General features: G+C 49.6%; 3 protein-coding genes across 5 annotated transcripts in view; 2 read left to right on the top strand and 1 right to left on the bottom strand.

Annotated features, from left to right (window-relative positions):
- Positions 1 to 1,550, top strand: part of LOC131208351 (dual specificity protein kinase splA-like) — a 38,927-nt gene extending 37,377 nt beyond the window's left edge. The window contains exon 6 of the mRNA XM_058201468.1: positions 83 to 1,550. Coding sequence (XP_058057451.1) covers positions 83 to 1,180 — 1,098 coding nt within the window. The 3' untranslated portion in view covers positions 1,181 to 1,550. The remainder of the gene's footprint in view (positions 1 to 82) is intronic.
- Positions 1,551 to 3,336: 1,786 nt separating this feature from the next.
- On the top strand, positions 3,337 to 6,158 carry LOC131211560 (mediator of RNA polymerase II transcription subunit 19). The gene is made up of 4 exons (XM_058205076.1): positions 3,337 to 3,998; positions 4,082 to 4,230; positions 4,451 to 4,558; positions 4,638 to 6,158. Exons 1-4 carry the CDS (start codon positions 3,782 to 3,784, stop codon positions 4,920 to 4,922), a joined length of 759 nt encoding a protein of 252 aa, XP_058061059.1. The 5' UTR covers positions 3,337 to 3,781; the 3' UTR covers positions 4,923 to 6,158.
- Positions 6,159 to 7,589: 1,431 nt separating this feature from the next.
- Positions 7,590 to 13,573, bottom strand: LOC131206656 (uncharacterized). 3 transcript variants are annotated; one of them, XM_058199318.1, is made up of 9 exons: positions 12,737 to 13,573; positions 10,796 to 11,175; positions 9,756 to 10,277; positions 9,053 to 9,223; positions 8,764 to 8,979; positions 8,574 to 8,678; positions 8,349 to 8,508; positions 8,079 to 8,265; positions 7,590 to 8,003 (listed from the first exon to the last, which is right to left on the bottom strand). In XM_058199318.1, exons 1-9 carry the CDS (start codon positions 12,804 to 12,806, stop codon positions 7,898 to 7,900), a joined length of 1,917 nt encoding a protein of 638 aa, XP_058055301.1. In that variant the 5' UTR covers positions 12,807 to 13,573; the 3' UTR covers positions 7,590 to 7,897. The 3 variants fall into 3 exon arrangements, with proteins under 3 accessions (XP_058055301.1, XP_058055310.1, XP_058055318.1); XM_058199327.1 differs by having other exon boundaries at positions 9,756 to 10,262; XM_058199335.1 differs by having other exon boundaries at positions 9,756 to 10,250.
- Positions 13,574 to 14,050: the final 477 nt, after the last annotated feature.

Here is a 14,050-nt window from a genome sequence, read left to right as displayed (position 1 = left end):
CCGCCACGCCTGCACGACCTCCTGCACGATTGCACGCCCGCTTACACCGGTCCCGGTCCCTCGGTTTTCTGACCCCGGACAGTATCCGGTTCGTTTTCAGGTACCGCTGCACCTGCCCTTCGAGCAGCCCCTGCGCAACCAGAAGGACATCTCGCTCCAGTTCGACCCGGAAGTCGAAGACCTCACGCAGATCCCGCAGCACAAGGAGCTGAAGCGATCGGACCCACCGTTCCACCACACGCCTGGCCTGGCGCCACCGCCGGCCCCCCCGCTGGTCGCGAAGGAGCCGGCCAGCGAGCGTAAGTCCGGTCCGGTGCAATCGGAAGCCGTGCCCCCCGGTGCAGATCCTGGCACCGTTCCCGGAGTGGAGCCCGTGGTAGAGTACGAGTACGACGACGAGGAGGAGGAGGACTACAGCTCCGAAGGGGACGAGCCCAGGCCGGGTAGCCACGGGCTGGATAGCGCCAAGTCCAACACCAATAGTGAATTTGTTATCGCCCAGAACGGGCCTCCGAACGGGGGCAGCTCCGACGAGGCGGAGCACCCTGGCGAGGCAGCCAGACGAAGTGATGGTAGACCGAATAGTACTAGCAATAGCAGAAGTGGTAACAGCAACAGCAGCAGCAGTAACAGTGGTAGCACTAGCAGTAGTAATAGTAATAGTAACGATCGTAGCGCTAAGAAGCTCCCTAGCGGTAGCGGCAGCAACACTAGTAGGTTTATCATTAACAACGAACACCACAAGAGCCATGGTAGCGGCGGCGGCAGTGGCACCGTCGGAAGTAGCAGCAGTGGTGCGGCGCCACGTGTACAGCCCTCGGCCCGCAGCCCGCCTGCGGGTCCGAAGGTGATCGTCACGACGAGCACCTCAATCCGCGACAATCACGGTCGCACGATCAACTACTCGATCACCAGCAACGGCGGAAGCTTCAGCACCGCCGCCAGCCACTCGGAAGCGGGCCCACTCACAACGTCCCGCCCCGCACAGTCCCCGCAGCAGCAGCAGCAGCAACCAGTCACCAGGGGCTACGACGAGTACAAAGACGAGCGAGACGTTCTGAGCGATCCGTTCTTCCGGGACGTTCCGCGTACCGGGCACGTCGCCCGAACCAGAAGATCGCCATCGGCCGTGCCGCGCGGCAGGCGCTCGTTCATCCTGCTCGTTCCTCGCTTTATGTAGCCCCCTTCCCTGTAGCTCCCTGTATCTCCCAGATGAATCGACCGGAACCGCGCGACATCCAATGGTCGTGGTTCGCGATTGTAAATATTGGTCCAGCACGAAACGAATCGGGAAAAAAGGATGGATGGATGGATTCGCAATGATGACAAATACTCAAGTACGTTCCGTTCCCCGCGGGCTCTTTCGACCACCTTCCGACCTGAAACGGACCCGGACTCCATGATGATGGTTTCTACGGTTAGCTAATTTAATGTAATACGTCCAATCGTCGGCTTTTTTAATTTAAACTTTATTCCCCGAGCGAGTGTGCCGTCAGTTGTGTGTTTGTACAGTGAAATGGCGTTACTCAACTGCGCTCGTGAAGGTAGCGAAGGGATCCGAGGTCCAGAAAAATCTTCCCGTTCGAACGTTTGGAGTGAGGAGCAGAAATTATTCGTTTCAACAACCGTGTGACATTAACAGTAGATTTTCACACTCTTTCTACAACCTCTTCGTTCCGCCATTCCCGGGGCCAGCAAAGCCAAACGGGGCCGCCGAGAAATGGCACTGTAGATCGATAAAATACCACTCAGCAAAGAGATCATGTAAAAAATAAAGAGTACAGCACTGTTCGTACATGCCTGTGGGACTTTCTTTCGGACAACAGCAAACATCCGAACATCCGAACATCCGTGATGTAAAATGACAACGCGGATTCGTTTCGGAATTATTATAATTGAAATAAAGAAATGAAAAGATTTGTACTTTATTGTGAAGAAGATAGGAATGTTTTTGGGATAGGATAAGAGGAGTGAAGGAATGCTTTTAAATTGGCAAGAGATTTGGGCTGAGATTTAAACACTTTTGCGAAAGAAACGTTCATTTAAATTAACCTCAAAAAATGTTCTGTTCTTGTTGTTCTGTTAAAAATGTTTAAATGTTCTTGTTCCACAAAGCGAGGAAAACAAAATGCTGTCAGTTGAGTGCTGTCAATTTGGTCAGGTTAGAGAGAGTTGTTTTGGAGAGAGTTTTTTGATTATTAGTTACCAGTTACTAATTACTAGTTTCATGTTTAATGTCTTTTTATACCCGGCTACAACAGAATTACTTTATTTTATTTCAAACTAACGCCAATTTTAATGTCGTGAAACAAAACAAAACAGAAACAAACTGTCAAACACAAACTGTTAGAGGCCGGGAACGCAAAAATGAGAGAAAAGTTAACTATGGGAGAAAAACAAACCAAACGGTCAGAAAATATAGATTTTCAGAAAACTTTGAATTTTAGAAATGAAGAATAAAAAGAATTATATTTCATTTTGAAGAAGAAGGATTTATTTTGAGTCGACATTTTGCTCGTATAATTATACATTAATTATATTATATTTCAACATTACACTATACGTTATATTTGCATTACAGCATTTTTACATAATATTTTCTACCTTTCCCAATTTCTACTTGTTCTTCGTACTAAACGCCTCTTGTTGATCCCCTTTGCGCCCTTTGTTGACCAAGGGGATATCTAAAAACAGCTAAGGGGTCTTTCGTAGCTCTATCAAATCTGACAACTTGCCCGTCTTTTAAAGGGCCCGGCACCAAAAACCAAGAGTTGATGTCATCCCTTTCTGCGGTAACGTCCCTTAGCCGACCTCATTCTGGTACTCTGTTACAAAATCTCTTAGCAATAGCCTTGCATATTCTAAACAATGTTCAAATTGCCTGTGATTGCAAATGGCTATGGGCCAATGCAGTTTGGAATAGCTTTGGTAATAGAGCGGATCTATTACAGATCTTAGAACAACTATCCCGGCGATGTTGAAAAAATGGCCTCAGCAAGCACATCAGCTGCTGCAGCATTACCGGCCCATTTTCCATTTGTGGACATAAACATATGGAAGAGTAATGGGTATCTAAAATCAAAACCAATTGAGGGAAACAAAATTAGGGCAGGCATTTTAGCTGGACTCATTGGCATACGTGAGCCATGGAAGGCCAAAAATTCGGATTGAAAAACTTATCTATTTTAGAAAAATGTAACTAAAATCCTCACTTAAAAAAAAATATGATGACCGTTCACCACCTTTTTTAAGCGAGACTGCTGGAATATAGCAACCGTTAGGCACCTTGGTTTATACGTCGTGATGTGACATCTGTCAAATAAAAGAGAAAAGAAAAGACAAAAAGAAAAGCGTTTTTCGCGTTGCTCGCTACGTTAATATAATAATAATAACACGTTAATACGTTAATATAATACGTTAATAGGTTACGTCTGTGCTTTACTCGCGGGTGCTGCTTTCGTCGTCATAGACGGAGATATCGCGAGTTTACGACATCCGTGGCACGGGCCACGGTCCGGGGTCAGTTCGAAACGGAGTAAAAATTGCCATCCCGATTGGTGAGACCTTGTGCGAAGAGTCTCGGCTACCTGGCCTTCCCAGCCTCCGCACCCGTACGTGTCCCCGTGGATGCGTTCGCTGCCTTCCGGGGCTAGTTTGTGGTGCAGTTGCTGCTGCTGTTCTTACGGTCCAAGTTGCTGGCCAACCGGAGCTCTGCGTAGGTTGCGCGAAAGGGACAACGTAGGCGAAACAGAGCAGGAGAAGGCATCAACAAACAGCAACAATGTTCAACAACTACGGAAACGCGATGACGACGGACCAGTTCCGGAAGGTGGAACAGTACTCGCCCAAGTCGTCACCGCGGGCTGGCGGAGCGGGCGGCCGATCACCCGTCGTCGCCCGCCAGGATTCCTCCGGCACGCTCAAAACCACCATACAGCTGGGCAAAAATCCTTCGATACTGCACAGTGGACCATTTTACTTAATGAAGGAACCACCAGGTACCACCGATCGGTTCTATCGCGGCCGTTAACTGTTTTGCTCGTGTCCTCACCCTGCGTGTGCCTGTTTTCGTTCCTTGCAGGCGAAGGCGAACTGACCGGGGCCACGAATCTGATGGCCCACTACGGGCTGGAGCATTCTTATAGTAAATTTAGTGGTAAAAAGGTAAAGGAACAGCTATCATCATTTTTGCCGAATTTACCTGGCGTCATCGATGGACCAGGACATCTGGTAAGCATGCCCCACAGCCATTGGTCGCCGTTTGCTGCGATCCTCCTTCGTGTATAATGCATTTTTTCTCTGGATCGCTCGTTACCAACAGTAGGCTCTGGAATCGCGTTGGCCATTCGTTTTTGCGCATCCCATGGCGGCGATTCGAAATGAAATGCAAAATGGTTATTTAAAAAAGCGATACATATTCATGGTTCGTCGGGTTTCGTTTTATTTGTAGGATAATAGCTCCCTACGGAGTGTGATCGAAAAACCACCGATCGTGGGCAAAGAACTGCTTCCACTCACCAGCGTACAGCTAGCTGGATTCCGCCTGCATCCGGGGCCGGTAAGACGATGGAGGGTCCTTTTCGATCGCCATTTAACCGCTTTCTGCTCTCTAACTCGCTACCGCTATGCCATTGCAGCTTCCGGAGCAGTACAAACTGCTGAAAACCACACCAACGAGAAAGCATAAGAATAAGCACAAGAAACACAAACACAAGGACGGTGTGGCACCACCTGAGCAGTCCGCGCTGGAAGCGGCCGGGCTCGATACGCACGAGAAGAAGCACAAAAAGCAGAAAAGACACGAAGACGACAAGGAGCGCAAAAAACGGAAAAAGGAGAAGAAGCGCAAAAAACAGCGCCACAGCCCGGAACATCCGGGCGGCGGTTCGGCTTCGGTGCCGCCGCAAACGCAGGTCTATTAGAAATCAAATCACCCCAGGCAGACAGGCGCATGGCGGTGTGAGGATCGGCCATACGCCAAAATTCTGCATCCGGTCGTAGGTGTTTGGTAATCAAAAAGCAAAAAACAAAAAAGAAACGCGGAATGATCTCCGGCGCACGGTCCGGAGGTGCTGGGAAGCGAGTGACGAAACGTGTAACGTGCAGCTTCCGGTGGTTGCCTTTCTCTCTAGTGGGCCGCATGCGGGGCCCAAGACAGGTTCTGAATCATTCTTCGTCACTAGCGCGTCCTTCGTAGGCAATTCTCAACAGCTGAGCGTGCAGCACGCATAATGCGAAGCACACTGAAAGCAGTGGCCACGCTTCACACCGATCCCTTCACCACCATCCACAAGTGCCACAAGAGAAGGAACGGGCGGACCGTTGTATGCCAACGAATGGATTGGTTCCGGGGGGTCGTCCTTCTTCCAGTCCGACCTACCGATGTCCACCACCGAGGCCCGGTGGGGATGGATCAGGTTTCTTCTTGATAAAGAAAAATCTCTCACGGGAGAACTAGCGCCGGGTGGTGTACGCGTTAGTATGCTCTCGAGGTATGAATATAGATAGTTTATAGGTTTGTTTTGTTGAATATGTTACGAACTTCAGTCCAAAACCTTCCTTGCTGCCCCGTGTGGGGTGGGAAACACTCTCCTCGCCAAAAACTCCATTCATTGGGCGGTGACAGTGCTAAGACCACTGCGCCATGGACCGCTTGAGACCCCCTCCGGTTTCTTCAAACTCAAAACAATCCTCTGCCCCTGGCACGGCCGCGTTCCAACATATAGCATATACAATTTCGTTTGTTTACTGTAAATTACTCTGTAAGAAGTGCAACATAAAAAAACCACTAGCTAATAAGGACCTGTCGGGTGAGTGCGTATTAGCGCGAAGCGGATAGCGAAGCGATGCGAAACGGTTCTGGTCCGTCGTCGGCCCAACGCGGCTCTGGGCCTCTGGGCTCTGAGCCAATGAACGTGTGTCGCAAGCACAGGACCGCGCTGTGGTTGCAATATCAGGTGCCTGGACGGAACTAAATCAATCTGTAACTATGTATAGCGAGAGAGGGAGAGAGGGTGTGGAAGCCGAATGAATACGTAAGAGAAAGCGAAAAGACGAGCCCCACTCCCTGTGCCCCTGGAAGACCCCACCGAACGTTGGTCCAGAGTGGTGGAGGACAACCTGCAGGGCGGGGACCGGAGCCAGAGGATGGTATAAAGGGGCAAGACACACGGAACGTTGTGTGTCGAAGGAACGATGACAAGGATGACGATAGCAACCGATGGATCAAATGGAAAGAACGGACAAGCAAGCAAAAATACCACAAAACCAATGTTACAAATTAGGGACAAAAACATATTTCTAGTGAAAGCAGAAAGGTACATCAATTTACAAGCCTCCTAAACTACAACACTTACACACCCACAGCCCCCGTTTGTATTTATAATCTTATAATGCGCGAAATTATTTAATTTTTATTATTTCAATATATTTTAGCAATAAACATAAAAAGAAAAGTAAAAATTTAACTACACTGGATTCTTTGTCGTTGAGTAGAAAGAGTCTATTTTGAAAGAACAACGGGGAACCGATTGTGGAGTGGATTGCATCTAGGTAACCTGCGGGCAGCACAGAGGATTGTCAATGGTTACACTGAAAGCTCATCGGTTCAATCAGAAGTTCGTTGGTTACTAGATGCAACCGAATTTTAGTTACCTTTTGTTCCCCAAATATTCTGCTCTGGTTGTGTTCCAGGACGCTCCAAGGCGCGAAAGCGAATAATAGAAAGGAGGGCTTCGGTTACTTTTTAAGACTTCATTTATTTTTGTTTTGTTTTCCTTATTCCATAGAACACTCTTTGTGCATCTAAAAGCAACCCCTAAGAAAAATGGAGGCACAAAAAAAGAAAAAACTCGGACAGCATCGAAATTGCATTATTACATCGTTCGTTTTACGTGGTGTTTGACGCTCGAGTCAGCGGAAAGTATGCTCTAAAATCCGAAAAGTAACAAGCAAGGCGCGTTTGCGTATGAGATCTGGCTTTAATAAGCAAAATGATTCATCAATGAAAAACTTCTTCCCGATAGTTAATATTCATTTCCAATGAATATCACCTATCCGGACAACGCGCTAACCTCACAGTAGCGAACATGGCATCAGGGCATCTGTATCTTCTACTTCTTCTCTTTTCTCTCCCTTTCTTTATTGCTCATTTGCTTGGAGTTAAGTATCCTTTTATGTTTCACAACGTTGAGAAAGAAAACGAAACATTTTTACATTTTCTCTTTATTTCGTTCACATATAATCAGTTCAAATGTACGCCGCATCTACAGCGCACTCTACTTCCTCTAACAATGCACTCTATACACTGTTCAAAAGAAAAAAATATCCAAAAACAAAATATTAAAAAAACAATTAAATTCAAAACAATTCGTAGAAAACAGCTTTTTCGAGAAACAAATTAAAAATGCATTCCGTTTCGCAGCTCCGTTAGACCGCTGGCCATTTGACTTATTTGCAATTTCGACACACAGACGCGCACACAAACACTCTCGCTCGGTGTCTCTATCGCTAAACGTGCGCCCTTGTTTACTGGTTTTTTTTTGCATGGTTTTGTTTTTTTATCTGCTTGTTACTGCTTCATAATTCACGATTTTCTAAACTTTTTTTTTCACTCTATTCTATCGAGAAGTTGAATGTATAAGTGTTGAGTTTTTTTTACGTTGGATATAGTTTGTTGTTTGCTACCGTTTTTTTTGTTTTGTTTTACTTTTTCCTGGCGTTTGTTTTTTCGTCTCGCCGCCGCTTTCTGCCAACATGCACCACCCTCGCTCTGTCTCCCTGGATCTCCGCTGCAGTGAAAGTGTTCCGTCGTCTTCGTCGGGAGGGCAGAGCAGAGACCGTACCGCGTTCTCCGGGGGTTCGGTGGAAGGACGGACACCGAGGGCGCACCAAACTACTAATGGTGCTGCTGCCGATTGTTGCTTTCGGCGACAAAATTCTCAAAGGCTAGCTGCACCTCCGGATCCTGATCGTCCACCACGTCGTACGCATCATCGTCGTCGCTGCGGAAAGGACGAAGGGTTAAAAAGAGGGCCTCGCATTGATCGGTGATCGAAGGCACGGTGATCGCAACTTACTCGTAACCATTGAGGGCGGCATATCGCTTGCTGGCGAGATTGGTCTCCAGGAACGAGTTTTCCTCCTCCGACAGCACCTTCCCATCGGGACCGTAGAACACCGGGCTATCGTGGAACTCCAAGCCCAACGGGAGCCCCACACCGGGCGCCATCGGATCCGGCATGGTAGGCACCGGAGCAACGGGAACTGTTTTGTTGTGGAAAGGAAAAGCCGCTTGTTAGTGAGTGTTGCCCACATCACCCATTTGCGACCTCCGCGAGAAACTATACCTAATTCTTCGCTGCGTCCCCAGGATTGTTGCTGCAGTTTCATTACCGAGTGGATGAGCGGAACGACCGATGACATGACCTTCTTTTCCATGCCGCGCAACTTTTCCAGTATGTTGAGCACATCTTCACGGCAGTCTTGTTCCAGCTCGAAACCGCAGAGCTAGAAGCATAATAGCGGAAGATGAGGGGAAGCACAAAACACCACCGGGAGGAGAGGCCGCATACCTTTAGACATTGGCAAACACACTTGACGTTTTCGGGGCCTCCCTTCTGGAGCAGAATTTCGATTGCGGCAATGATGCGCCCGGCGACGTCGTTCGTCAAGTTATGCTGAGAAGAGAGCGAGCGGGGCGGGAAATGTAGGCTTGTTTCGAAGGCAGTGCCAAACGGGCCAGATCGCGTCGTAGATACTCACGTGCGGATTCCGCAGTTGCATGTACAGCTCGGCAAGGAAGAGCGTGGTGCCGCGAACCTTGGCCTGATCGTGTTTCAGCTGCATCAGCTCGTTCTGCTGGTCCTCCATCTTGAGCTGGAACATCATACGCAGTATACTGTTGGGGCTGTCGTCCAAACTGTCCAGCAGTTGACACAAGCGGGCACCCATGTAGCGGAAGTTCGACTCCTTGATAGACTGTTGGGCGGCGATGTGATTGGCGATTAACATCCCCCCGGCGTGCAGGATCCCCGTCTCAACAATAGCTCACCTGCTCGAAAATCATCTCCACGGCGTTACTCAGCACGTAGCGATCCTCACGGTAGTCGGCAAACATTTTCGGAACCTTCTGCTTCAAGTCCTCAAACATGCCGGGATTGTCGTACAGCTCGGCAATGACCTCGGTCAGATAGTCCAGGACGTACGCCTGCTCGTCTGAAGTCTAGAGAGGGGCGAAGCGAAAGAAGACCCAGTTACAGTTACCGGCCAAATCAAACGGTCACGGTTCGACCTCGTACAACACGCATCTGTGACAAGGCCGTCCACAAGAAGGCAGGAAGTCTGCGTTTTGGGTGTGTGAAAGATGACAGAAAGCATGAGAGTATGCACGACACCGAAAGCGGGAGAACAAACTCAGGATCACAACTCGCAATGGGAAACGATTGCAACAGGCGGAACACAAGAGGCAAAGACGTTTGTTAAACACAGGAAGAAACGATAAAAAAGAAAGAGTTTGGGTTAAAGTGGGGAAAAAAAGAATAAAAGCTCAAACCAAAACATACAGAGAACAAACCCAACCCAATACAATAAAAGCGCATAGGAGGCAACGATCACACGCCATCGCCACGTGATCGTAGCCGGCAGCTATTGGTTCTAGTACAAAGGAGATGACAACCAAACACAACAGCTAAATGTGTGACGGAGAGTGGATGACCGCTTGTGGATGAGCTTTGGCGTGGTCCCGGTGTTCCTACCTGCACGTCATCGATGAACTCTCCCATCCCGGCGTTACCACCCATGCCGCCACCGGCCATCATACCATTGCCGCCGCCGCCGCCACCACCGCCACCACCACCTATCGACTGATGATGGTGAGGATGGTGGTGATGCTGCTGGTGGCCCTGCTGGTGATGATGATGCTGTTGCTGCCGGGAGCGGTGTTGCTGTCCTCCTGCCGGGCCGTTGTGCTTACGGTTTTCACCACCCATTCCCAGATTGGCACCAAGGATCGGATGGTTCAGTTGGTTGTTGATGGCGTTCGAGTGGCCGACACCGTACGGAACGCCGTACGCGACTTGCTGCTGCTGCAGCTGCTGCGGAAGTTGCGAATGGCCGTGGTGGTTCTGCTGCTGCTGCTGCTGATGGTGGTGGTGATGGGGGTGGTGGAGCTGCTGCTGCTGATACTGCTGAAGACGTTGCTGCGGCTGCTGATGCTGCAAATGATGCTGCTGGTGGTGCATCGGTGGCTGCTGGTGGTGGTGCTGATGGTGATTAAACTGCGTAGAATTATGGAACTATTTACACAACGTGCAACAACAAAGTTCGGTGCATTCGAAGGAGTTGTTGTGTACCGGAGGAAGTGCATTAGGGGTCACGGAGGGTGTGTGCAACAGGAGCGAGCGCATCCCGAGGTTATTGGTTCGTGTTGTGCGTATGTTACAAACAAAAAGTCAGGCGCAATTCGTGTGTTCATGTGTGTGCGAAGCATAGAAAACCAGCAGCAGCGCAGCGAAGAAAAAAGGGGATTGATTTTGAGTGAACAATATCAATATGAGGGAGGAAAGAAGATAGAAAAAGAGACAGAACTATAGATAAAGAAACAAGTGATGAAGAAACCATCCAGCGACACAGCACACAACACAATTCCTTGGCGCAGACGGGACCGAGGTCCTTCGATTCGACTGATCAGATCGAGCGCTGGTAAAACACTTCCGGAGGATCGCTAGCTTTCTTAACACTATCCCCCCTCGCTGTGGATCCCGAGGACCCAAATGGCTGCGATCGTGACACTTACTTCCTGCTTCGGATCCGGTCGATCTCGCACGGTTAGATGGTTCAACCGATTGACCAGTGCCGACGACTGCTTCACCGCGTCATTGCCGTTCATCATCATTCCGTGATAGTTGCCCATGTGGTTGGAACCACCGCCTCCGGGATAGACCGAAAAATCACCGCCACCACCAACGGGTTCCACTACCGAGCCACCGGAGGCGGCCTGTTCCATCCGCTGATTCAGTTGCGATGCCCGCGATTGCATCGGCGCTGCGTAGGTGCTGAATGGGGGTTGCGGTTGCTGCTGTTGGGGCTGGTTGTGCACCGTTTGCTTCCCTCTTGGCACAAACGGCTGTGCGGCCACGGACAGACTGAAGGCTGCGGTTGCGGCTACGGTTGCGGCTGCAATGGAAAAAGGTCAGCTGTGAGTGAGTTTGGGATTGAAACGTGTGGCTTCCTTTCATGGGGGAGCAGGAAATTAAGTGAAAGCGTGACACGCGCCAAGCGCGGAACTACCTTGCGCTAGACGTGACGCAGCACCCGCGTCCCAAACCTTTCCTATTCCCTTGTGTTAGTGTGAGTGCGTTCTAACGTGTGTTCCCGTATACGTCTGTTGTTTTTTAGAACGTTCTTTCGTTACTCTGCGTGGTATTGTTATCTTTCAATTACTATTCGGTGCTGTAGTAAAACTATGCCTCAACGGGCTTATGCTAAACACAAACAATGGACGATCGTGAACTGGCCGAATCATGGGGCACACATAAAGTGCGCATCGGGGCATGGCAATGACCGCAGTCACACCGCGACCGACCGAAGAACGCGTTTTCGAAAGGATTGCGCGCAGCAACCACACCACCACACAACCACAACAAGATCGCGCGGCACCGCTGCGCCGTGTTTCCGCCACTGCCTGTCTGCGTGTTCGAAAATAGAGGAAGTGGCAAAAAAGAAATTGAACTGCAATTTTCAAATGCCAAACGGTCGACGGGGCGGTGGTCTTGGGCCCCTTTTTTGGCTCATCTGGCAGGTTGGCCGAGCGCCGCTTCAGCACAGTATGCATGTGAATCATCGCCCGTGATTTACTTCTTAGGCAGAACACTCAGCATACATCATTCTAGAAACAAACAATGATGCAATTCACAAACTCGTACCCAAATAAATGCTCCGATGATCATACGCATTAGCGATCATCCGCTCGCGGAGCGAGAACGATGAATCTACCAACGTGAATCGAAAGAAGAACCGTTCGCAGCAAGCGTTGAAGATGGAAAAAGAATGATCAAGTGAGCTATGCAAATTTCGCATGCTTCGTTGTAGAGTTGCGCAGGACTTTCTCCAAATTATATGAATCGATCCATACCTCCGGTGAGGGGGTGGGGGCTATGTAAAGTGTGGCCAACTACCGGCCAGCGACCAAACCGACTAGAGGGGACAGAGAGCTACAGATAATTCGACCATGGCCATTGCATTTAGTTCGTTTTGGTTAATTTTCACAGCACACATCACTGCCTTGATTGTTCCGTTATCAATCTGTCTGGCCTAGTGGTTGGACGTTTCTGCAATCTGTAACAATTTGGCTAACGCACGTACGAAAAAAAAAAATGTGTTTGGTGGAAGAGTAATTGGCCTTGATGGTCGCAAAATTATCAACACGCGCCAACATTCTACTTTGCCGTGCCGTTCAGCGCTTCAACTTTACATTTTACAGCCCCGAAAGGATTGCAGCCCTTTTTTACAGAGCCGTCGGTTCGCATCCAGAGCGCGAGTGTCCATTTTCATGTCTACCATTTTTCTTTCTGCTTCAAGCATTCTTCCTGTTCTACGTGTTTTTCTTCGGCGCAGCGCGTGTTCACCTGTGAAAAGGCCAAAGGAACGATCGAACAAAGTGCCGAGAGATACACACACGCACGCACGCACACACCGCTAGGGACACAAAAAGGACACGCCGAAGCGTTTGACTAACCTTTCGGGGCCCGCATCTGCTCGTAGGATCCGTCGTCCTGCGGATGCCAGCCGCCGCTTTGTGGCTCCATAGCTGATGCGTTGCAAGCACACACAAGCGCACTCCTCTTCGCGGATAATTTTCGGCTCACTCGCTGTCTTCGAAGGATTTTCGCACTGCACAAACAAACGTACGTCACGGACTGCTGTGTTTTCGGTCGCCGAGGGCAATGTCGAACCTTTTCGCGAGGAAAGAGATTTGGAAGCCTTGGCCAACACACACGCGCGTACACGGCCTCACGCCAAATCACTGCCGGGGTGAAAAGTGTATTGACCCTCTCCTCTCCTCTCCTCTCTATCACAGGCAGAATGGAATTTTATGCAAAAAACCGCACACAGCAATTTTCAGCTCTTGCAGATGATGAGAAGGCAAAGAAAAGCAGGCCTGTGCGCTGGGAAGCGGAAGAAGATTTCCACGGCGACGGTGTCCTCGTCGTCGTGTAAGGTGCGGCGCTACGTCCGGAAATCGTTCACTGCCCACGGGCACGCACTGCACAATTGCACAATCCGCTTGTGTTACCTTCGCCCAAAATGACGCCGAAATGCGCACCGTGGCGACGGAACACGGGGGTCCTAGTTGGTTGCTGCTCTTCTCTCGCGCGAACGAAAACGTCCCACCGTCAAGTTTCGAGGACACACACTCGCGTGTTATCTTTTCAGGAAGTTCCGGCTATGCTTCCCGTAGCGAGCCAGAGATGGAAAACCGGCAAAACCTCCGACAGACTCTGGCCAAACGGGGGCAAAATGTGGGTTTCACTTCACTTTATTCTGGCTTTCGAGGCGAAATAAAAACACGTTCGTGAATTCGCTCACGAAGGGGATTCTTCTTCACGAGCACGAGAATCGAGAATTTCTCTGACGTTTGTTGCTGCGCTGTCTGTCGTGGCGGCGGGCTATACGCACGGTTTATAGTTGCAGGTTCAGTGGCTACCGCAGCAGGCTACGAATGCCCATGCTCGGTCGATGCGGTTAGAAGCGGCCGATGGTTGCCGGCAAAACGAACTCAAACACGGCAAACTGTAGGCGATGACTTTGATTCGGTAACCTTTTGCGCATCGTCGGCGGCGGCGAGATTGTTCGATTTTAAATGCGAAATCATTCAGTTTCAGTTGTGCAAAAGTTGAGAAAATTTCTGCGCCTCGTTGACTAATGGAAAAACAATCGAATCGATTCTTCTGGGAAGCTTGGACAAGCTGAAAATTTATCCCCGACGAAAATCCTAGAAAAATCACTCGACGTACTCAACCCGTTCCACGCTCGAAGTTTTCAGGACACG

This window comes from Anopheles bellator, chromosome 1 (assembly GCF_943735745.2).
Source record: "Anopheles bellator chromosome 1, idAnoBellAS_SP24_06.2, whole genome shotgun sequence".
NCBI classification, from domain to species: Eukaryota; Metazoa; Arthropoda; class Insecta; order Diptera; family Culicidae; genus Anopheles; species Anopheles bellator.
Note: the sequence above shows the minus strand (reverse complement) of the source record. Positions and strands in the feature narration are given on the sequence as shown.

What these genes read in the sequence shown, in the direction of transcription:
- LOC131211560 (XM_058205076.1), top strand. Translation starts at nt 3,782, where the DNA reads ATGTTCAACAACTACGGAAACGCGATGACGACGGACCAGTTCCGGAAG. An exon ending in CTTAATGAAGGAACCACCAG is followed by an intron (nt 3,999 to 4,081) that starts GTACCACCGATC and finishes CGTTCCTTGCAG; the next exon opens with GCGAAGGCGAACTGACCGGG. An exon ending in TCGATGGACCAGGACATCTG is followed by an intron (nt 4,231 to 4,450) that starts GTAAGCATGCCC and finishes TTTTATTTGTAG; the next exon opens with GATAATAGCTCCCTACGGAG.
- LOC131206656 (XM_058199318.1), bottom strand. Translation starts at nt 12,806, where the DNA reads ATGGAGCCACAAAGCGGCGGCTGGCATCCGCAGGACGACGGATCCTAC. An exon ending in AGTTCATCGATGACGTGCAG is followed by an intron (nt 9,224 to 9,755) that starts GTAGGAACACCG and finishes GCCCCTCTCTAG; the next exon opens with ACTTCAGACGAGCAGGCGTA. An exon ending in TGCAACTGCGGAATCCGCAC is followed by an intron (nt 8,679 to 8,763) that starts GTGAGTATCTAC and finishes CTCTCTTCTCAG; the next exon opens with CATAACTTGACGAACGACGT.